Raw genomic sequence first — 14,940 nt, forward strand, 5'->3', positions numbered from 1 at the left:
GGTTGAGCTGTTGTTCAGCATCTTAGCTGTGGAGGGCAGTGTCACTGGCCCTCATATGTGGGATCCGAACCGGGGCCTTCTGGCGTCCCAAGCCAGGTCTTAACTATCGCACCACTCGGCCGGCCCTTGAACATTTTCTAAATACCAGGGATGCCAAAAAATGTACACATTTTGGGCTGGCTGAGTGGCACGTTGGTTAGGAGTTGGCTTGGGACACCCTAGCTCTGAGCAGCAGGGCCCCGGTTTGGATCCCAGATGAGGGCCAGTGACGCTGCACCCTCTACAGCTAAGATGGTGAACAACAGCTCCACCTGGAGCTGGGCTGCCATGAGTCGCCGGCGACCATGCAGGCAGCAGTGAGGCTGCAGTGGGTTGCCATAAGCTACCGTGAGCGGCTGGCAGCCGGTGTAAGCTGCCAAGAGCCACCATGAATGGCCATCCAGTGGTCGGCGACCGATCTGCCTCAGCCGGGAAGAGCAGAATGATCACGACACCAATATGTGAAGCACTGTCAGTGAAGCACCGTCCTCCACAACTAGACTGAAGAACAAAAGGACAGCAACTTGTTTGTTCCCCTCCCCCAATTCCCCAATAAAATCTTAAAAAATAAAAGTACACATTTTAAGAGATGTTATCTATTATAATTACTTTTCAAAGTTGAATTGAATTACAGTAGCAATGTGTAGTATGATATTTGCTCAAAAGATAGTGTTAATCAAATGAATGCTAGTGTCATTCATGGTATTACAATTTTAATACAGTTTTTTTCCTTTCTTAAAATGTGTAAACATTTTTTTGGCACCCTCTGTATGAATGTTTGTGGGGGAAAAGTTCAGGTGGAAATAGGAAGGAGAGGGGCAAGTACAGAATATGGGACATGGCAGCCAAATACAACACGTGGATCCTGTTTGGCTGTTGACTCAAACCAACTGACGGAATATGATTAGAGACAAGCAAGGAAATTTGAACTGACAGAATATTTGGTGAAATGAAGTAGGAGCAGGCAAAATAAGACTAGTCATATGATGATGATTGGAAGCTGGGCTATGGGTGTGTGGGGAATGATTATATTATTTTATCTACTTTTGGATGCTTGACAATTCCCATAATGAAAATTGGGGGTACAACTCAAAATTTCATAGTAATGTTGCACTTTGTGAGTGCATGAGTGACTAATAGGTATCTAAATATATTTCCATGGTTCTCTATTACTAAAGACTTACACAGAAGAGTGATAAGTTGTCAAATTGAGGTTAGTTCCTGCGTTTTTCCCATAGTGGTGATTTTAAGTGAATTTGGTGGGGAGCCAGGGAGGTGAAGGTTCTGTGGGAATAATTGTCTTCTATTTTTCCCTTTTATTTTATTTTCATTCTCTCAATGTCCCCAATGCATGAGGCCCTGACCACCATAAAGAAAGCTAGAGCTGGGGACTGTCCCCACCATTTCTGAGTCGGAGGGAATGGTACTTATTCCTTCTACTGAAATTTGAGAATCTCAAGGTTATCTGTTCACTCAGGTCTTTATTTTGGCAGGAGGGCTTTTTTTTTTTTTTTTTTAGCTGAGTCATCCTGCCACCTGTTGGCAGCTCAGCAGCAGCTCAGCTCGGGCCAGGAATCGAACCGCTGTTGATCAGAGCTCACACTCTTGAGCGAGCTCTTAACCAACTGAGGCACTCGCCCGGCCTAGAAGAGCTTTTTATTATCCTGAGTATTCAAGATGCTTCCGTGGCTGCCAGTGCTGATTTAACATTCAGGTGAAGAGAGAACAGCATTTTGAAGGAGCCATCATTCAGGAGGCTAACCCCCCGCCCCCCACCACATTCAAGCTGTAAAGGTGAAAAACCTATTTTTACGGGCTCGTTAGGATGACCATGTATGTTAGTCAGATGTGTCTCAGGAGATGGTGAGCAGGTAGGGGCTGTAGCCCCACAGTGGTCCTGAGCGATTTAACTTTTACTCTAAGGTAAAATTTTGCAATCTAGTAGTTTTTTGTTTTGCTTTGTTTTTGTTTTCTAGAAGGAGATAGGATTCAAATGAGATATGAATTGGACAGTCATGCCTTAACCTTTTTTAAAGGAAACATCAGATAGTATCCACTTCCAATAGATAATATAAGCCATAAAGAGGAAAACAAGAGTAGCAGATAAGGCTGTGTGTAGAAAAAGAAATATTCAACTCTGGAAATGGTCAAAACCAAGAAAACACCTGTGAGGAAAAAAAATGAAATCAGATTTAGAAGGAATAGTAGTAAATCTAGGATCGAAAAGAAAACGAAAGTCTTGGAACCGATATCCTTAGTTACTTAACTTAGTACATAAAAGACAAGGAAAATAAGTTACACACTATTATTTAACCTCTGAACGTAGCTTTCATTGTGTAGACGAGATAGTATTAATGACAATAACTTAGAAAGTGTAAGTGTTCATAAATATAACATACCTGAAAATGCATTTAGTGCTGCCCTTAGACATTTTCAAAGATGTCTTTATAATAATTGATGGCACTCGAAGTTACACTTTGGATTTAGGATTTGGGCTTTTCAGTTTGAGTGCCTTTAAAGTCAAATATAATAGAAGACGTGGGAACAATGTGAACTTCTTTCATCACACCCTCCTGATACTTTTCTCTCCTGCGCTTTTCTGTATCTGTGGTGACTTGAAATGGCCACATTTTCTTAGCCGCCTGTCTTCCTACCCTCCAGTGTGGGTGGGCTTGTTTCCACCAATAGAACGTGGTGGACGCCTGGCGGCCTCCCCTCATGACCTCTGGAAATGAGTGAAGAGGTCTGTGCCAGCCACCCCGTGGGTGAGAGCCTGCTGACAGCTGGCACCGGGACCCGTGCGTGGGCAGGCCGCTCGCAGCACGAGAGGTGTGGGGCAGGACCAGCGGAACCGCCCAGTGGAGCCCGACCCAAACGGCGGAGCCACAGAACAAGTTCATCCCCTCTGGTCACACAGACTTCCCAGGACCTGCCGGTGACCATCGCATGCCAACCACTTCTGTCATCTTCTCAGCTTCAAGGGTCTCACGCCTCAGACTACCTTTGCTTACCTGACAGGTTTCCTTGGTTGTCAGGCCTTATGTTTCCCTGGTCACTCCTCTGGACCTATTCTGGCTGGCCAAATTCTTCTTGCAGTTGTGTAGTCTTGACAACTGAACTGTTGCAATAGGATTTGCCATTTTTAGCCCGTAGTGTCTTTGATCTTGTTTACCCTGAATGTCTCTTGCTCACACACAACACGCCCTTAGCCTGAGCTTTCTCCTCTCCCTTCCCTCACTCCTCAAGGTCCGGGCCAAGCGCAGCCTCCTCTACAAAGCTTTCCGGGTCAGAACTTGCTGCGACCCCAGCTTCTCGGGGGCTCCATGTGTCCAGCTCTTTGCATCAGCACATTAGGCCAGCTGTGTAGGGTCTGCCTCCTTGTCTGGGCTGGGGACCCCTTGAAAGCAGCTACTTTATTTTATTTTTGTGCCTTAACACTTCACATAGTATGTGGCACACTCCAGTGCTCAATAAATATTTAAGGAGTTGGATAATTACCTAATATTTGTTAGATATTAAAATACGTTATCTTCTGGTCCACCTTTCCCCACAAGCCCGTCAAGAGACACAGTCAGATTCCTGTTTAAGTCAAGTTTTAAGATCATGCCCATTGAATTTCCCTGCTTACCAGCACAGCCCCATCAAAAAAGAGAATGTATTTCATTTGGAATCATTCTTTCAACTATCCAGACTGCTTTCTTTTTAAATCCTGTCAAGCCTTCCACAATTTTTTTGACAGAGATGGTTGTTTACTGCTTCTGGAATGTGTTTATTCATTTTTGAAAACTGAGGCATCCGCTTTATTTCGCTCTTTCATCTCTAATTCACTTGCAGCAACTGCAAGATTGCAACTGCAAGATTGCGCACACAGCAGCGTGGATTTCACTCCCAGGGCATGTAAACATGGCGATGGGTCCATTTGACCTCATTTGTTATTATTATTAACAAAATAACAGTACTTTGCACTTGTAAAGTGCCTGGCTGTTTGCAAAATGTTTTCCTTACCTCACCTCCTCTGTGCCTTGCTAGAAGCTCTGTTTAATAGGTAGTGATTAGCATCTGTTTTTTTCAGTCGAGAAAACAGAAGCATAGAGAGATTGCTCAGGGCAGACCTGAACCCAGGTCTGTGGGCACAATGGGCGCTGCCCCGGCACCTGCCGCTCGGGGCCTCTCGTTCTTCTCTTCTCTCTTCTTGCGGGAGAAGAACAAATGAAAGGAGTGGAATGGCTTTACGTTCTCTGTATTCCCTACCCTTTGTCATTTTTCAACGTTTTTTCCCTTCCAGCTTTTAAATATTATAGCTCTATTCCGAGCCTGGCCTTGAACTTGTTTTGAAGTTAGAATTATGCTGGCGTGGGCCGTAGGGAGAGAAACGTGCACTCATTGTGTCAGGTGTCGCACTACATGGTTTCCCATGATGAGATCGCTGTCATCACCTAGCAATGTAGATGTTAGTTATCCTCAGTGTTTACATAGGAGAAAGGAGGCTCCGAGGTATAGCCGGTTGCTACACGGCATGGTATGCATCTTCTCCCCCTAAATAGCCTGAATAAGGATTCAAGGGGAAACATCTTCTCTTTGAAGTTATTTTGTGCACAATTTAATTTTTTTTTTTTTTTGCTTTAAAGGGGGGACTCCATAGTTTTCCTTTTTTTCTATGATATTTTCATGTTTAGCGTGAGTGACAGAGGTTTAGGAAGATATGGGGAGTGTTGGGTGGACCTGTTTCCTTCTCCTTTTGTGTTTATAAAACACAATATATGCTTTATGTCACTGTTAAAATGTTTAAGTTACCTAATGGGGTAACTCACATCCCTTTTATCTACATTTTATACCTGATCAAGAACTAGTTCTGAGATGAGTTCTTAATGAGGACAGAGCCCCAGGGTGGGACCCAGGGCAACTGAGAGTTTAGTGTGAAGGGAAGGGCTCTGGTGCCTCACAGAGTGACAGCACCGAGGGCCGGGGTGGGTGGTGGTGGGGGGGGGTGCAGAGACAGACTGTCATCACACCCTCAGCTTAGCCTCCCGTTGGTGGACAGCCAGTCCTGCTGCTGCAGAAGTCAGTGGTGGTGACAGCACTTCTTAGTTTCAAGAGTTGGGCAACATACTCTCAGCCCTCTTCCGCCTCTTCGGAAGGAGTGATACTTTCTAGAGATAATAAGCATCTTTTTTTAAAAAATTTTTTATTCTCCCCCCATTTCCCCTCCCCCTCACCTCCTAGCCATTGTTCTCAGTCCAGTTGTGGAGGACACTGCTTCACTGGCCCATGTTGGTATTATGATCATTGTGCTCTTCCCGGCTGAGGCAGTCGGTCACTGGCTGTTGGATGGACAGCTCATGGCGGCTCTTGCCGGCCGCACACACGGGCTGCTGGCCACCCGGGGCTCACAGCAGCTCACGGCAGCTTTACGGCAGCTCATGCCATCTGCTGGCTACTCATAGCAGCCCAACTCCAGGTTGAGCTGTTGTTCACAATTTTAGCTGTAGAGGGCGCAGCATCACTGGCCCATGTGGGAATCCAACCTGCAGCCCTGTTGTTCAGGGTGTGTGCTCTTACCAACTGAGCTATTTGGCTGCCCCAATAACTATCTCTTTTTAAATTGAATTTGAACAACTCAAAACCAGTGGTCTTATAAGTACAACGTTGGCAGTGTGAGGAGATGATTTCTGTTATGACAATGCATATTCATAAAACAGTCTGATCTTTCCCCACTTTCCAGACAATTGCAGCATGACTTTCCCAGGGCCCGGATTTTCAGCACGGATGATTTTTTCTTCAGAGAAGATGGTGCCTATGAGTTCAATCCTGACTTCCTGGAGGAAGCTCATGAATGGAACCAGAAAAGAGGTGACACATTCCTTTCCAAACTCCTGGGAAATCCTATTGTGCACATAGATTGTAGCAGAATGAATAAGTTTTATTAAAGGACTTTAATCAAAAGTTCTGCCATTTTTTCCCCCCAAACAGAATGCCAGACCATAACCTCCCTAGATTCCAGGAAAATGAAAATGATTGGTAATGGGTCCTGGAATAGGTGGCATTAATGTTATGTAATGAGGACATGCTGTAATAAACATGACAAGCTATGGGTACGCTCACCCTTCTGTCTGATTGTTGCATGTTGTTCACTGTTGTATAACATTGTGTTGCAGCAAGAAAAGCAATGAGGAATGGCATATCCCCCATAATTATTGATAATACCAACCTCCACGCCTGGGAAATGAAGCCCTATGCAGTCATGGTAGGAAGAAGTATCATTCTGAATTTTCAGTTATGGGCATGGTGTGAGAAAGTTGAAACTTTTGTTCTTTCCTCTGTTTCTGATCTTTCTGACCTCATCTTTCCTGCTGGTTCTCACAGAGAGGAGGCAAAGAGTTTCCATTTTCGTGTTTCTGTGCTGCTCAGTGGGTCCCATTTGCTGACCTGCTCATATCGCCTTGGGGTACAATTCTTAAATCGTCCTTGGTCAGGTTTTGATGGTGCTCTGTCTTGGTGGTTTTCCCAAGGGAAGTCCTAGATGGGAGCACCCATGGAATCCTGCGGAGGGTGGGCCACCTGCCAACACTGCCAAGCCCATGGCATCATGGGTAGCTGTCCTGGGCTGGCTCCGGGGTGGGCAGTGCTGTGCAGTGTTGCTGCCAGGAGTCCAGGGCAACAAAGTCTTTAGTTCAAAAACAGATTTAGGGTTAACACTGTAACCTATTAAGATACTCAAATACAAATGTAAATACCCATACAAAGATAACAACTCAGCTCTCTATTGTCAGAATACAAAAGAGCAGTTAAGATGAGTACAACAGTGTGCACATTTTTAATTTTGAAATATGTGTTTTTCCCCCATGCACTTCATCTTTTATGCTAGGGAGTTTTCATTCCCTATGTGGTATAGGAAGGAGGAAAGATGCAGACACATCCAGGGGCAGGGAGATGGCTGAGTGTTCTGTGGCTGTCACACCTGAGCCCCAGCTGGCTAATTGTCAACTGAATATCTCCAAAACTGGGCTCATGGCAGTCTATTTTTGGCCTCTTTTTACATTTGGGACAAAACAGTTGACATACAAGTGTGCTTTTCTCTAACTTAAACTTTAATCAGTTTGGCATAGGCCCAGATGGTGGGCTTTTGGTGAATGTAGGAAGGAGCGAGCACCAACCTCGTGATTACTTCAGTTCATGGATGGAGGAGAGACAAGAGCAGGGACACGATGAGTAAAGTAATTGAGGCACGATGCAAAACCAAGCAGTAGGTGGAACGGAGAGTGGCTCACAGGAGGTCATGTTACTTTTCATTTTCTGGATATATGCAATCTTTTCCAGCCATCCACAGCTATTAATAAGACCCAGAAATTAGATATTTTCCATATATGACATTTTAAACCTTCCCCAATTGGAAATGTCTATCTAAAGAAAGAAGAGGAAATCTTTTTACTTAGCTCTTTTCATTGAACTTTCATTATTGAAAGTTCCATTGGAGATAAACATAGTAAATTTAGGAATGCAAAGGCTGTTTGGATGTTTGAATGGAAACAGTAACAGTTTTCTAACCTCACAGAGACAAGGCCCAGCTCAGTGGGCCATGCTGCCCTGCGCAGCTAGGAGAGCAGCTTTTGGAGGGAAGAGTATGTACAGTATGCCGGAGTCACTTTTATTTCATAAGCTGTGTCCCTGTGGCACTGTCACTCTCTAAGCCCAGGCATGAGGACTAGCACACGGCATTGGGCAGACCTAAGTCTAAGATACAGCATAGAAGGGGCTTTGACAGCTAGTTCAGCCTGTCTATTAAAAAAAATGCCCAAAACAAAGCACATTTATAATTTTATTACATTGTAGAGAAAGTGGACCAAAATTTATTGTTGGGAACCATAATATAGCCATAGTGCTAAGAATTGGAATGAACAACCATATTTATTAAGATAAACTAAGGCATTGGATTACTGGTAAAAGGGAATTTTAGAAAAGATTTGTAGTAAATGTTAAATGGCAGCATAAACATTCCCAAACATATATACCATGTCTTCAATGTTTTATGTACTTTTGAAAAATCAGGCACTTGAAAATAACTATGAAGTTATATTCCGAGAACCTGAGACTCGCTGGAAATTCAACGTGCAAGAGTTAGCAAGGTACTTCTTTGTTTTTCTAAGCTCCTCATTATGTATCCTGCTGTTTTCAGGTATTTCAGACCGAGCAAAAGAATCTTTTCAGGCTGGAAATGGACATGGTAGTTTTCAGGCCAGAAATGGTAATTCTTGGAAATTGATAACTTTGGAATTATTAATGTGAAGACTTTAGTGTGGGGTCAGTTGCCTAATATAATGCTAAATGCTAAATCTTGGCTTGGACTTGGTCTTGTAAAAAGACACATTTAACATTCTGCTCAAAGCCTTCCTCGTTAATGATCATTTAAAAGCACTTTCTTCTGCATGGAACTGTGCACGTCAGTGATGTTTTCGCATTTAGGCTAAACACAGATCTTTAGATGTTGAACAGTCTGTGGTTCATTTATGGACCAGAAACTGCTTCTAATTTATAAAGCAATAAATGTCCAAATAACACTAACTTGGTGATTGAATGCATGGGTTCTGATATGCATTACCTGTGTTATCTGATAATGTGCAGTGATTTAAAGTAACCAGTGAGATCAGAATTTACGTTTTAGGAATAAGGCTATTTCATCTTGTGGTTACAAGGAGACCAGACTTCCTGAAGTGGTTGTTAAAATCCTAGCTTGCAGCCCTATTTCCTTAGCTGGAATCTCTGGTAATTACATTGGACCTATAGCCCCAGTTGATTTTCATGCCCACTAGAAACTAAGATTGTTTCAAATAAGCATCTGGAAGTATCGAGGACCGAGTGTAATAAACCGATTATAGATATATGCATGCTTAACAGGCAAATATCTAATAAGATCTCATGTGTTCTTTTATGTCGTGAAGCACAGTATTGAGATTTCCAGAAACAAAGCATATCTGAGGCTTTAGCTCTTTGCAAGCCTCAGGGAAGTTTAGGGAGGCATGAAAAACAGGAGTGGAGCCCGCAAGAGAACTGCTTAACGAGATGTTATGCTTTTGTCAGTGAAATCCCGAGTCAGGGAGTGCCTATCTGTGTCATCCTACGACTTGTAGAGCACGAGTTAGTCACCTTGGTAGACTGCTATAACTAAACGTTTACATTTTTTTTCCCATGTAGAAGAAACATTCACGGAGTCCCAAGAGAAAAAATACACCGAATGAAAGAACGTTATGAACACGATGTTACCTTTCACAGTGTGCTTCACGCAGAAAAACCAAGCAGAATGAACAGAAACCAGGACAGGAGCAATGCCTCGCCGCCCAACGGCGCCGGATACTGGAGCTCCTACGCCGAGTTCCCCCAGCGGAGGGCTCCTGGCAGCTTCGCCCACACGCACGAGAGCTCCTTTAATAGAAGAGGGGGGTGTCACCATGGGTATTAGAGCCCCAACCCACGGGCGTTCTGTTTTCCGGAATCAGTTTTTACTTCAATTTTTGGTATTTATTCTTGGTTCAGTCTTAGAGCTCTCATGCCAGTGTAAATAGTCGAGCCTGAAGGTTTTTGAGCAAAAGTCATCACATTCATCTTCAACAGGCATTTGTTACAGTGATCCTGTATGCATGGTCTGAGGCTGGGGGTTGTGCAGGTCTGGGTAAACAAAGTCACTCTCTCCGGGGAAAGAATTCATTTGAAGCTGAAACCCAAGAACGTTAAACACATAGGTTTACAAGTGAAATCAAGTGTTTGTAGTGTATAAGCTTCAGTACCACTTTCTCTGAAGTAATCTATTTTTCCAGGAACTCATCTCCATCTGGAAAGTTGGAAGGTGGGGGAGGAGACGTGAGAGGTAGGAAAAGTTTTAGTGCCATTGCTACTTTTTTAATGTGTGTATCCAAAAAATGTGAGCTGTGGCTGCAATGATATAGATTTTCCTTTAAAATGAACATGCTAGAAAGTGTACATCTAAGGGAATATTGTCCTATAAAGGAGACATTTTGGAAAATTATTCCTTTATTCTAGTGATGTATCATTGTTAAAAATATCTGTCGAATCCTACTTAATAGCTGTACAAGCTACTGAGGAAAATCAGTGTCATTATTTTGTCACTATTTATAGTCTTGTGTTTTAACTACCACTTTATCGAATAGGATTAAACCTGAAACTTGGCTGTTGTGCTAATAGTGAAAATAAAACAAGCCTCCTTTATAAAACACCAATTTTTAAGAGGAATCATTAAGTAATTTTAAAAATCCTGCTTATAAATTTGTGTTATTATTAGTTGGCAGCCCCAGTGTTTGGGAGTGCAAGGAATGAGGCCTCCCGGGGTGTAGGCCACAGAGGGACCCGTGAAAGCCACACTCACTGTCAGATGGGCAGTCTCAATCAAGTGTTTTATGTGGAATTATTTTAGACAGTGAAGTTTGACCGCAACTCTGGAATGTCCCTCTTATCCCAATACTGAAGTTATGAATCCAAATTAAGTCTCCATAGGTTGCAATCAGATTACTGGTGTGAGATCCTGATAAGACCATGTAGGGTGTGTGCGTTATTTGTTGGCCAGCAGCTTCTCTCCAGTGTTCTGTGAAGTCTTAGTTTAAGTGTCTTATATAATGGTGCTTTTATGGTTATTAAAATTTATATATGGTATTGGTTTATATGCATTTGTCATTGAATCTAAGCCTTTTTTGTTCAACAGTATAAAAAATTTAATTGCCTAAATCCCACAGAATTTTACCATAGTAAGAACTAGTTTTTTTATATCATAAACTTACCAATCTTCTTTAATAAATAGGAGACATAAAAGACAAAGCCAACCTTATTTTTACTTGCTTATGTAAATTACTTGATCTGTGCACATCAGAAAGACTGTGTCACTGTAATGTTCCATTATCTGACTCCACTCAACAGCTTGATGACTATCGGCAATGTGTCTGTAATTTTCTCTGTTAACACTTAAAAATTGGTATCTCCTTGAACAAAGTTTGGCTAATGAAAAGACTTTAGTGAATTTGGATAAATCTAAGGTGTTATTATAGTTTTGTTAAATTCTGTGTGTCCGAGCACAACACATGATAATTGTCTATTATCCGTGACAATCCCCTCAGTAACTAGCACTCCTGTGCAGGCCCGGGTCATGTGTGTGTTCTGGTCAGTATGGCTGTTGCAGAATTCACTCACTCAGCGGGGCTGGACCCCATTAGGAAGATACAAGTAACTGTCTGAGAGCCCAAACTGGAATTACCTTCCTTTGATTCCAAAGAAGCCAAAGGGTCAGGCTTCAACCCTGCTGATTCGTGTCTGACTTTCTGCTTAGGACTTTTGGTCCTTGGACTGACTGCTATGGAGCAGTGGCCCCAGGTTACAGAGCCAGGCCTTTTACAGAGCTCAGGAGAATGGTTTTCTGGTCCATTTGTCTCTTTTCCCCCATATATCTCCTGAAGTACTTGGTATTGAAGCATAAACATAACTGATTAAATGCCACCAACTTTATTTATCCCACCTAGAAATGATGTTTTTTCTCTCAACTGATTTATATCATTTTTTAAACACTCAACAATGATGTGCATTGTTTCGTGTTAACATTTGCATCATTCATAGAGCTGGCACAGTGCTTTTTATACACAATAGGCTCTTACTGAGTGACTGTTAACACAAATTACTTTTACCATCTGTCCCTTGTGCAGTGTACACTGTTGACTTTGTAATCATTGTCACTTTTTGGGATATGATATCCACATATACTCAAGCTTCATACCTTGCTCATTATAGCTTAGCTGTATTTACAGTTTATAAAGAGTGTGTGCATTAGACTTCTCTCTACCGGGTAGTCTAAATGGTAATGAAGAATGGAGGCGGTAACAGCAGTTAAGTTTTCCCAGGATGAAAAAGAAAAGGTAAAATTCTTACAGTTCTTTCTGTTCACTTGAGACTCATGTTTTATTCCCTGTTCAAGAGTGGATCACCAGGAAAGTGATTAGAACGTGAAGACCAAATTCTTTTATGAACAAAACTTAAATTTCATTAATAAGACGGGTAGAACACTTAAGTTAAAAAGAATAACAGAGGGAACAAGGCCCACAAAACTCTTATTTTGTGTCAAAGAACTAGATCATGAGGAACTAAGGCCCATGTAAAAAGTAAGGACTTCAAATTTTCACTGAGGTAGTAGACATTAATTTTAAAATGAACCTAGCATAGTGAATATACATTTGGTTGTAAACATCTTGAGTGATACAAGTATGTTTTGTACCTGACAGAAATTTAATTGGTTATAAAACCCCAAATCTGTAACTTCAACTTGTCTGAAAACCTATTTTGTTTGTTTTTTTGTTTGTTTCTGGTAATTGCCCAAAACTCTGGAAAGATTATTTTTAAAATACAGAAATAAAGAAGAAATACATTTTTGTCCATGGTTAAAAAAAAAAAGCAGAGCGGTCTATTATGTTAATGACTTTTAGAGGAAAGAAAAATCATGGATCACAGTTATTAAAGTAAACAAACTGCTTTATAAAAGGATATATTCTTGGCTTTGAAATGTGTTTATAGATTTGAAAACATGGTATTATATGTAAATTTAAGACATATTGAAAGACTTAAGAGCTTTTTTGTGCTATTAGCTCTTGGTTAGAACTGCCTTTTCGGTTTTCTTTACAAATGCGAATATCATCTTGAATTGAGCTGTTACCTTCTGCTGGGGTGGCTGGAGCAAATGAGGCACAGGGAGCCCCTGTGAGTCCTGTGACAGCACTGAAATGAAACAGGCAGCATCAGTGCTGATCTGAAAGAAAGACTGTCGCTTTAAGTTGCCAGGAGAAAGCGGCTGTGGAGAAACACAAAACCCTGATTCAGAGTGTTCGCTGAGCAGAGCCTTCAAAGCCCCGGCTTCTTTACCAGCACACCTGACTTCTTATGTGTCTCTTCCCTTTGCCTGCAATCAGTTAGCCTTCCAGTAACTTAGCTCTCTCAATAAAATGACTGACTTTTTTTTTTTTTTTAAAGGTCATAAACAAAACAAAATTAACACTGTGAAATCTGCATCTGATTTAAAGTATGTGAATTTTAATTGAAATACTTTAATTTCAGAGATCACATTGGAATCATAAAAAGGAACTACACTGAGGGTTCTATTTCTCTTGTAGTCACGCTGGCCTAAGGATGAACTGTCTTCTCTTACTCATCCTGACTTTGGATCAGGACAGAACTACAGTAGCACCAACACGCACTAAGGAGAACTGGCTCCTAGCGGGTTACCTCTGACAAAAGCTAACATAGCAACGACACTAAAAGGAATTATGTGAGTTAAAATAACTACTTAGAAACCTAGTTTCATTTAATTAAGGACACAATCTAAAAGAAGAAGGTATGTTTATTTCATTTGTAGTGATCAAATCCGGTCGTAAAGATGTAAAGATTTTTTTCTTGATTACTTAATAAATTACAATTTTAAGAAACTTAACTGAAATACAAGTATATCAATACAGAAACAGGCAAAGAGTGTGCCTGTGACATGCAAGCACTCAGGCAGATTTGGAACCATTTCATTTTTCCTCTCGTGTTGCAAATATGGATGGACGCTTAGTTTGAAGCTATATGTGTGTTACAAGCTGAGAAGTTTAAGAGCCAATAACTAATTTTCGTCATTTTCGTTTCTGTTGCCTTTGCAGCCTCTTACACTTCTTATTGTCCTCATGTCCTGCGTGTTAGTCCCTTGGTACCGACTTGGGAATCCTCCCATGCTCTGACCAGAGGTGCAGAATGGTGCCTTTCGGTCCGAGACAATCTTTTGAACAGGTGGGAGCGTTCCGGTGGGCTCACTGAGATACAAGTTGGTTTTCTCCTGCTGAACCAGACAAAAGGGCCTGGGTATTTATCAGTGCAAGTTCTTCATCAGCTATTGAATCACTTTCCAAAAGAGAAATGTCATTACATGTTTTAAGTGGAGTCATCTGAGGAGAATTCAATTCTCTTTTCTTTATAGGTGTTTCATATTTGGTGCCACAACTCCGTGGCGGCTGAAATGCCTTCTGTGCAGCGGGAGAGACAAAAGTACAGATGGGACTAACAGGTGGAGGTAAAGGCAGTCTATTCAAGAAATCCAAGGCTCTTCTCTTCTTGCAGCTTTTTGGGTCATCAATCTCTCTCTCCCCTTTACCAGACTTAGAAGTCATGTGGACTGATACAGGTGTGGAAACAGACTTCCCTTTTGGCTTACAAAATGGTAAAGGACTCTGATAGTTTATCTCACTGTTGGGAGAAGGCATCTAATGAAAAACAAATTAAAAGCATATATGATTATGTGCTAATATATAAAACCAAATCAAATTAGTTTTTCATTAAAAATGCTTAAACACACAAATACTACACACATTCTCAATCCCCTAATGGCTAATATTATAGGTCAGGTTATTTCATGAGACATTCATATCATTATTCTTATTCCCCCAGAAGGAAATAATTGTACAGAAGAGGATATAAAAATGACATGAAAAGATGGATGAAGACTAATCATAGTCAAAGACAAGAAAAGGAGGTAGGGGATATAAGTAATGCTTTAATATTTTCTTTCTTTTTATTAACAGGTTAAACAAAGATAACCATCTTAACAACACAGACTGCCTGGTTTCTAATACCTACTTTTGTAACTCTGTTACTTTAGGCAGTTGCTTAACCTCTCTATGCCATAGTTCCCTCATCTGTAAAATGGAGATAATAGTAATTTTATTTCATAGGGTTGCTGTGAAGGTAATGTATTAATATAGACACACTTAGCAAGTGTCAGCTACTTAAGAATTAGTCATTGGCCAATATTACAGACTTTAACTTGATTTGCATTTATTGTGATAGAGTTAAATCAAACTTGAGCTTTGAAACAGCCCTAATTGTACAGAA

The 14,940-nt window shown here is 41.3% G+C and overlaps 2 protein-coding genes across 6 annotated transcripts in view; one reads left to right on the forward strand and one right to left on the reverse strand.

Moving 5' to 3' along the window:
- The window catches only part of N4BP2L1 (NEDD4 binding protein 2 like 1), a 32,653-nt gene extending 19,374 nt beyond the window's left edge, over positions 1-13,279 (forward strand). The window contains exons 2-7 of one of the 4 annotated variants that reach the window (XR_002125136.1): positions 5,762-5,889; positions 6,195-6,283; positions 8,086-8,162; positions 9,229-9,898; positions 13,051-13,099; positions 13,191-13,279. Coding sequence is in view for 2 of the 4 variants with exons in the window: in XM_019652345.1 (XP_019507890.1) it covers positions 5,762-5,889; positions 6,195-6,283; positions 8,086-8,162; positions 9,229-9,493 (559 nt within the window). In the remaining 2 variants the exon portion in view is untranslated. Of the gene's footprint in view, positions 1-5,761; positions 5,890-6,194; positions 6,284-8,085; positions 8,163-8,212; positions 8,282-9,228; positions 12,568-13,050; positions 13,100-13,190 lie in introns of those variants that run through there. The other 3 variants (XR_002125137.1, XM_019652346.1, XM_019652345.1) reach the window with 3 other exon arrangements.
- Positions 13,280-13,848: 569 nt separating this feature from the next.
- The window catches only part of BRCA2 (BRCA2 DNA repair associated), a 61,702-nt gene continuing 60,610 nt past the window's right edge, over positions 13,849-14,940 (reverse strand). Inside the window, exon 26 of one of the 2 annotated variants that reach the window (XM_019652337.1) lies at positions 13,849-14,312. In XM_019652337.1, coding sequence (XP_019507882.1) covers positions 13,863-14,312 — 450 coding nt within the window. In that variant the 3' untranslated portion in view covers positions 13,849-13,862. The remainder of the gene's footprint in view (positions 14,313-14,940) is intronic. The other variant, XM_019652338.1, reaches the window with a different exon arrangement.

Source organism: Hipposideros armiger, unplaced genomic scaffold (assembly GCF_001890085.2).
Source record: "Hipposideros armiger isolate ML-2016 unplaced genomic scaffold, ASM189008v1 scaffold_178, whole genome shotgun sequence".
NCBI classification, from domain to species: Eukaryota; Metazoa; Chordata; class Mammalia; order Chiroptera; family Hipposideridae; genus Hipposideros; species Hipposideros armiger.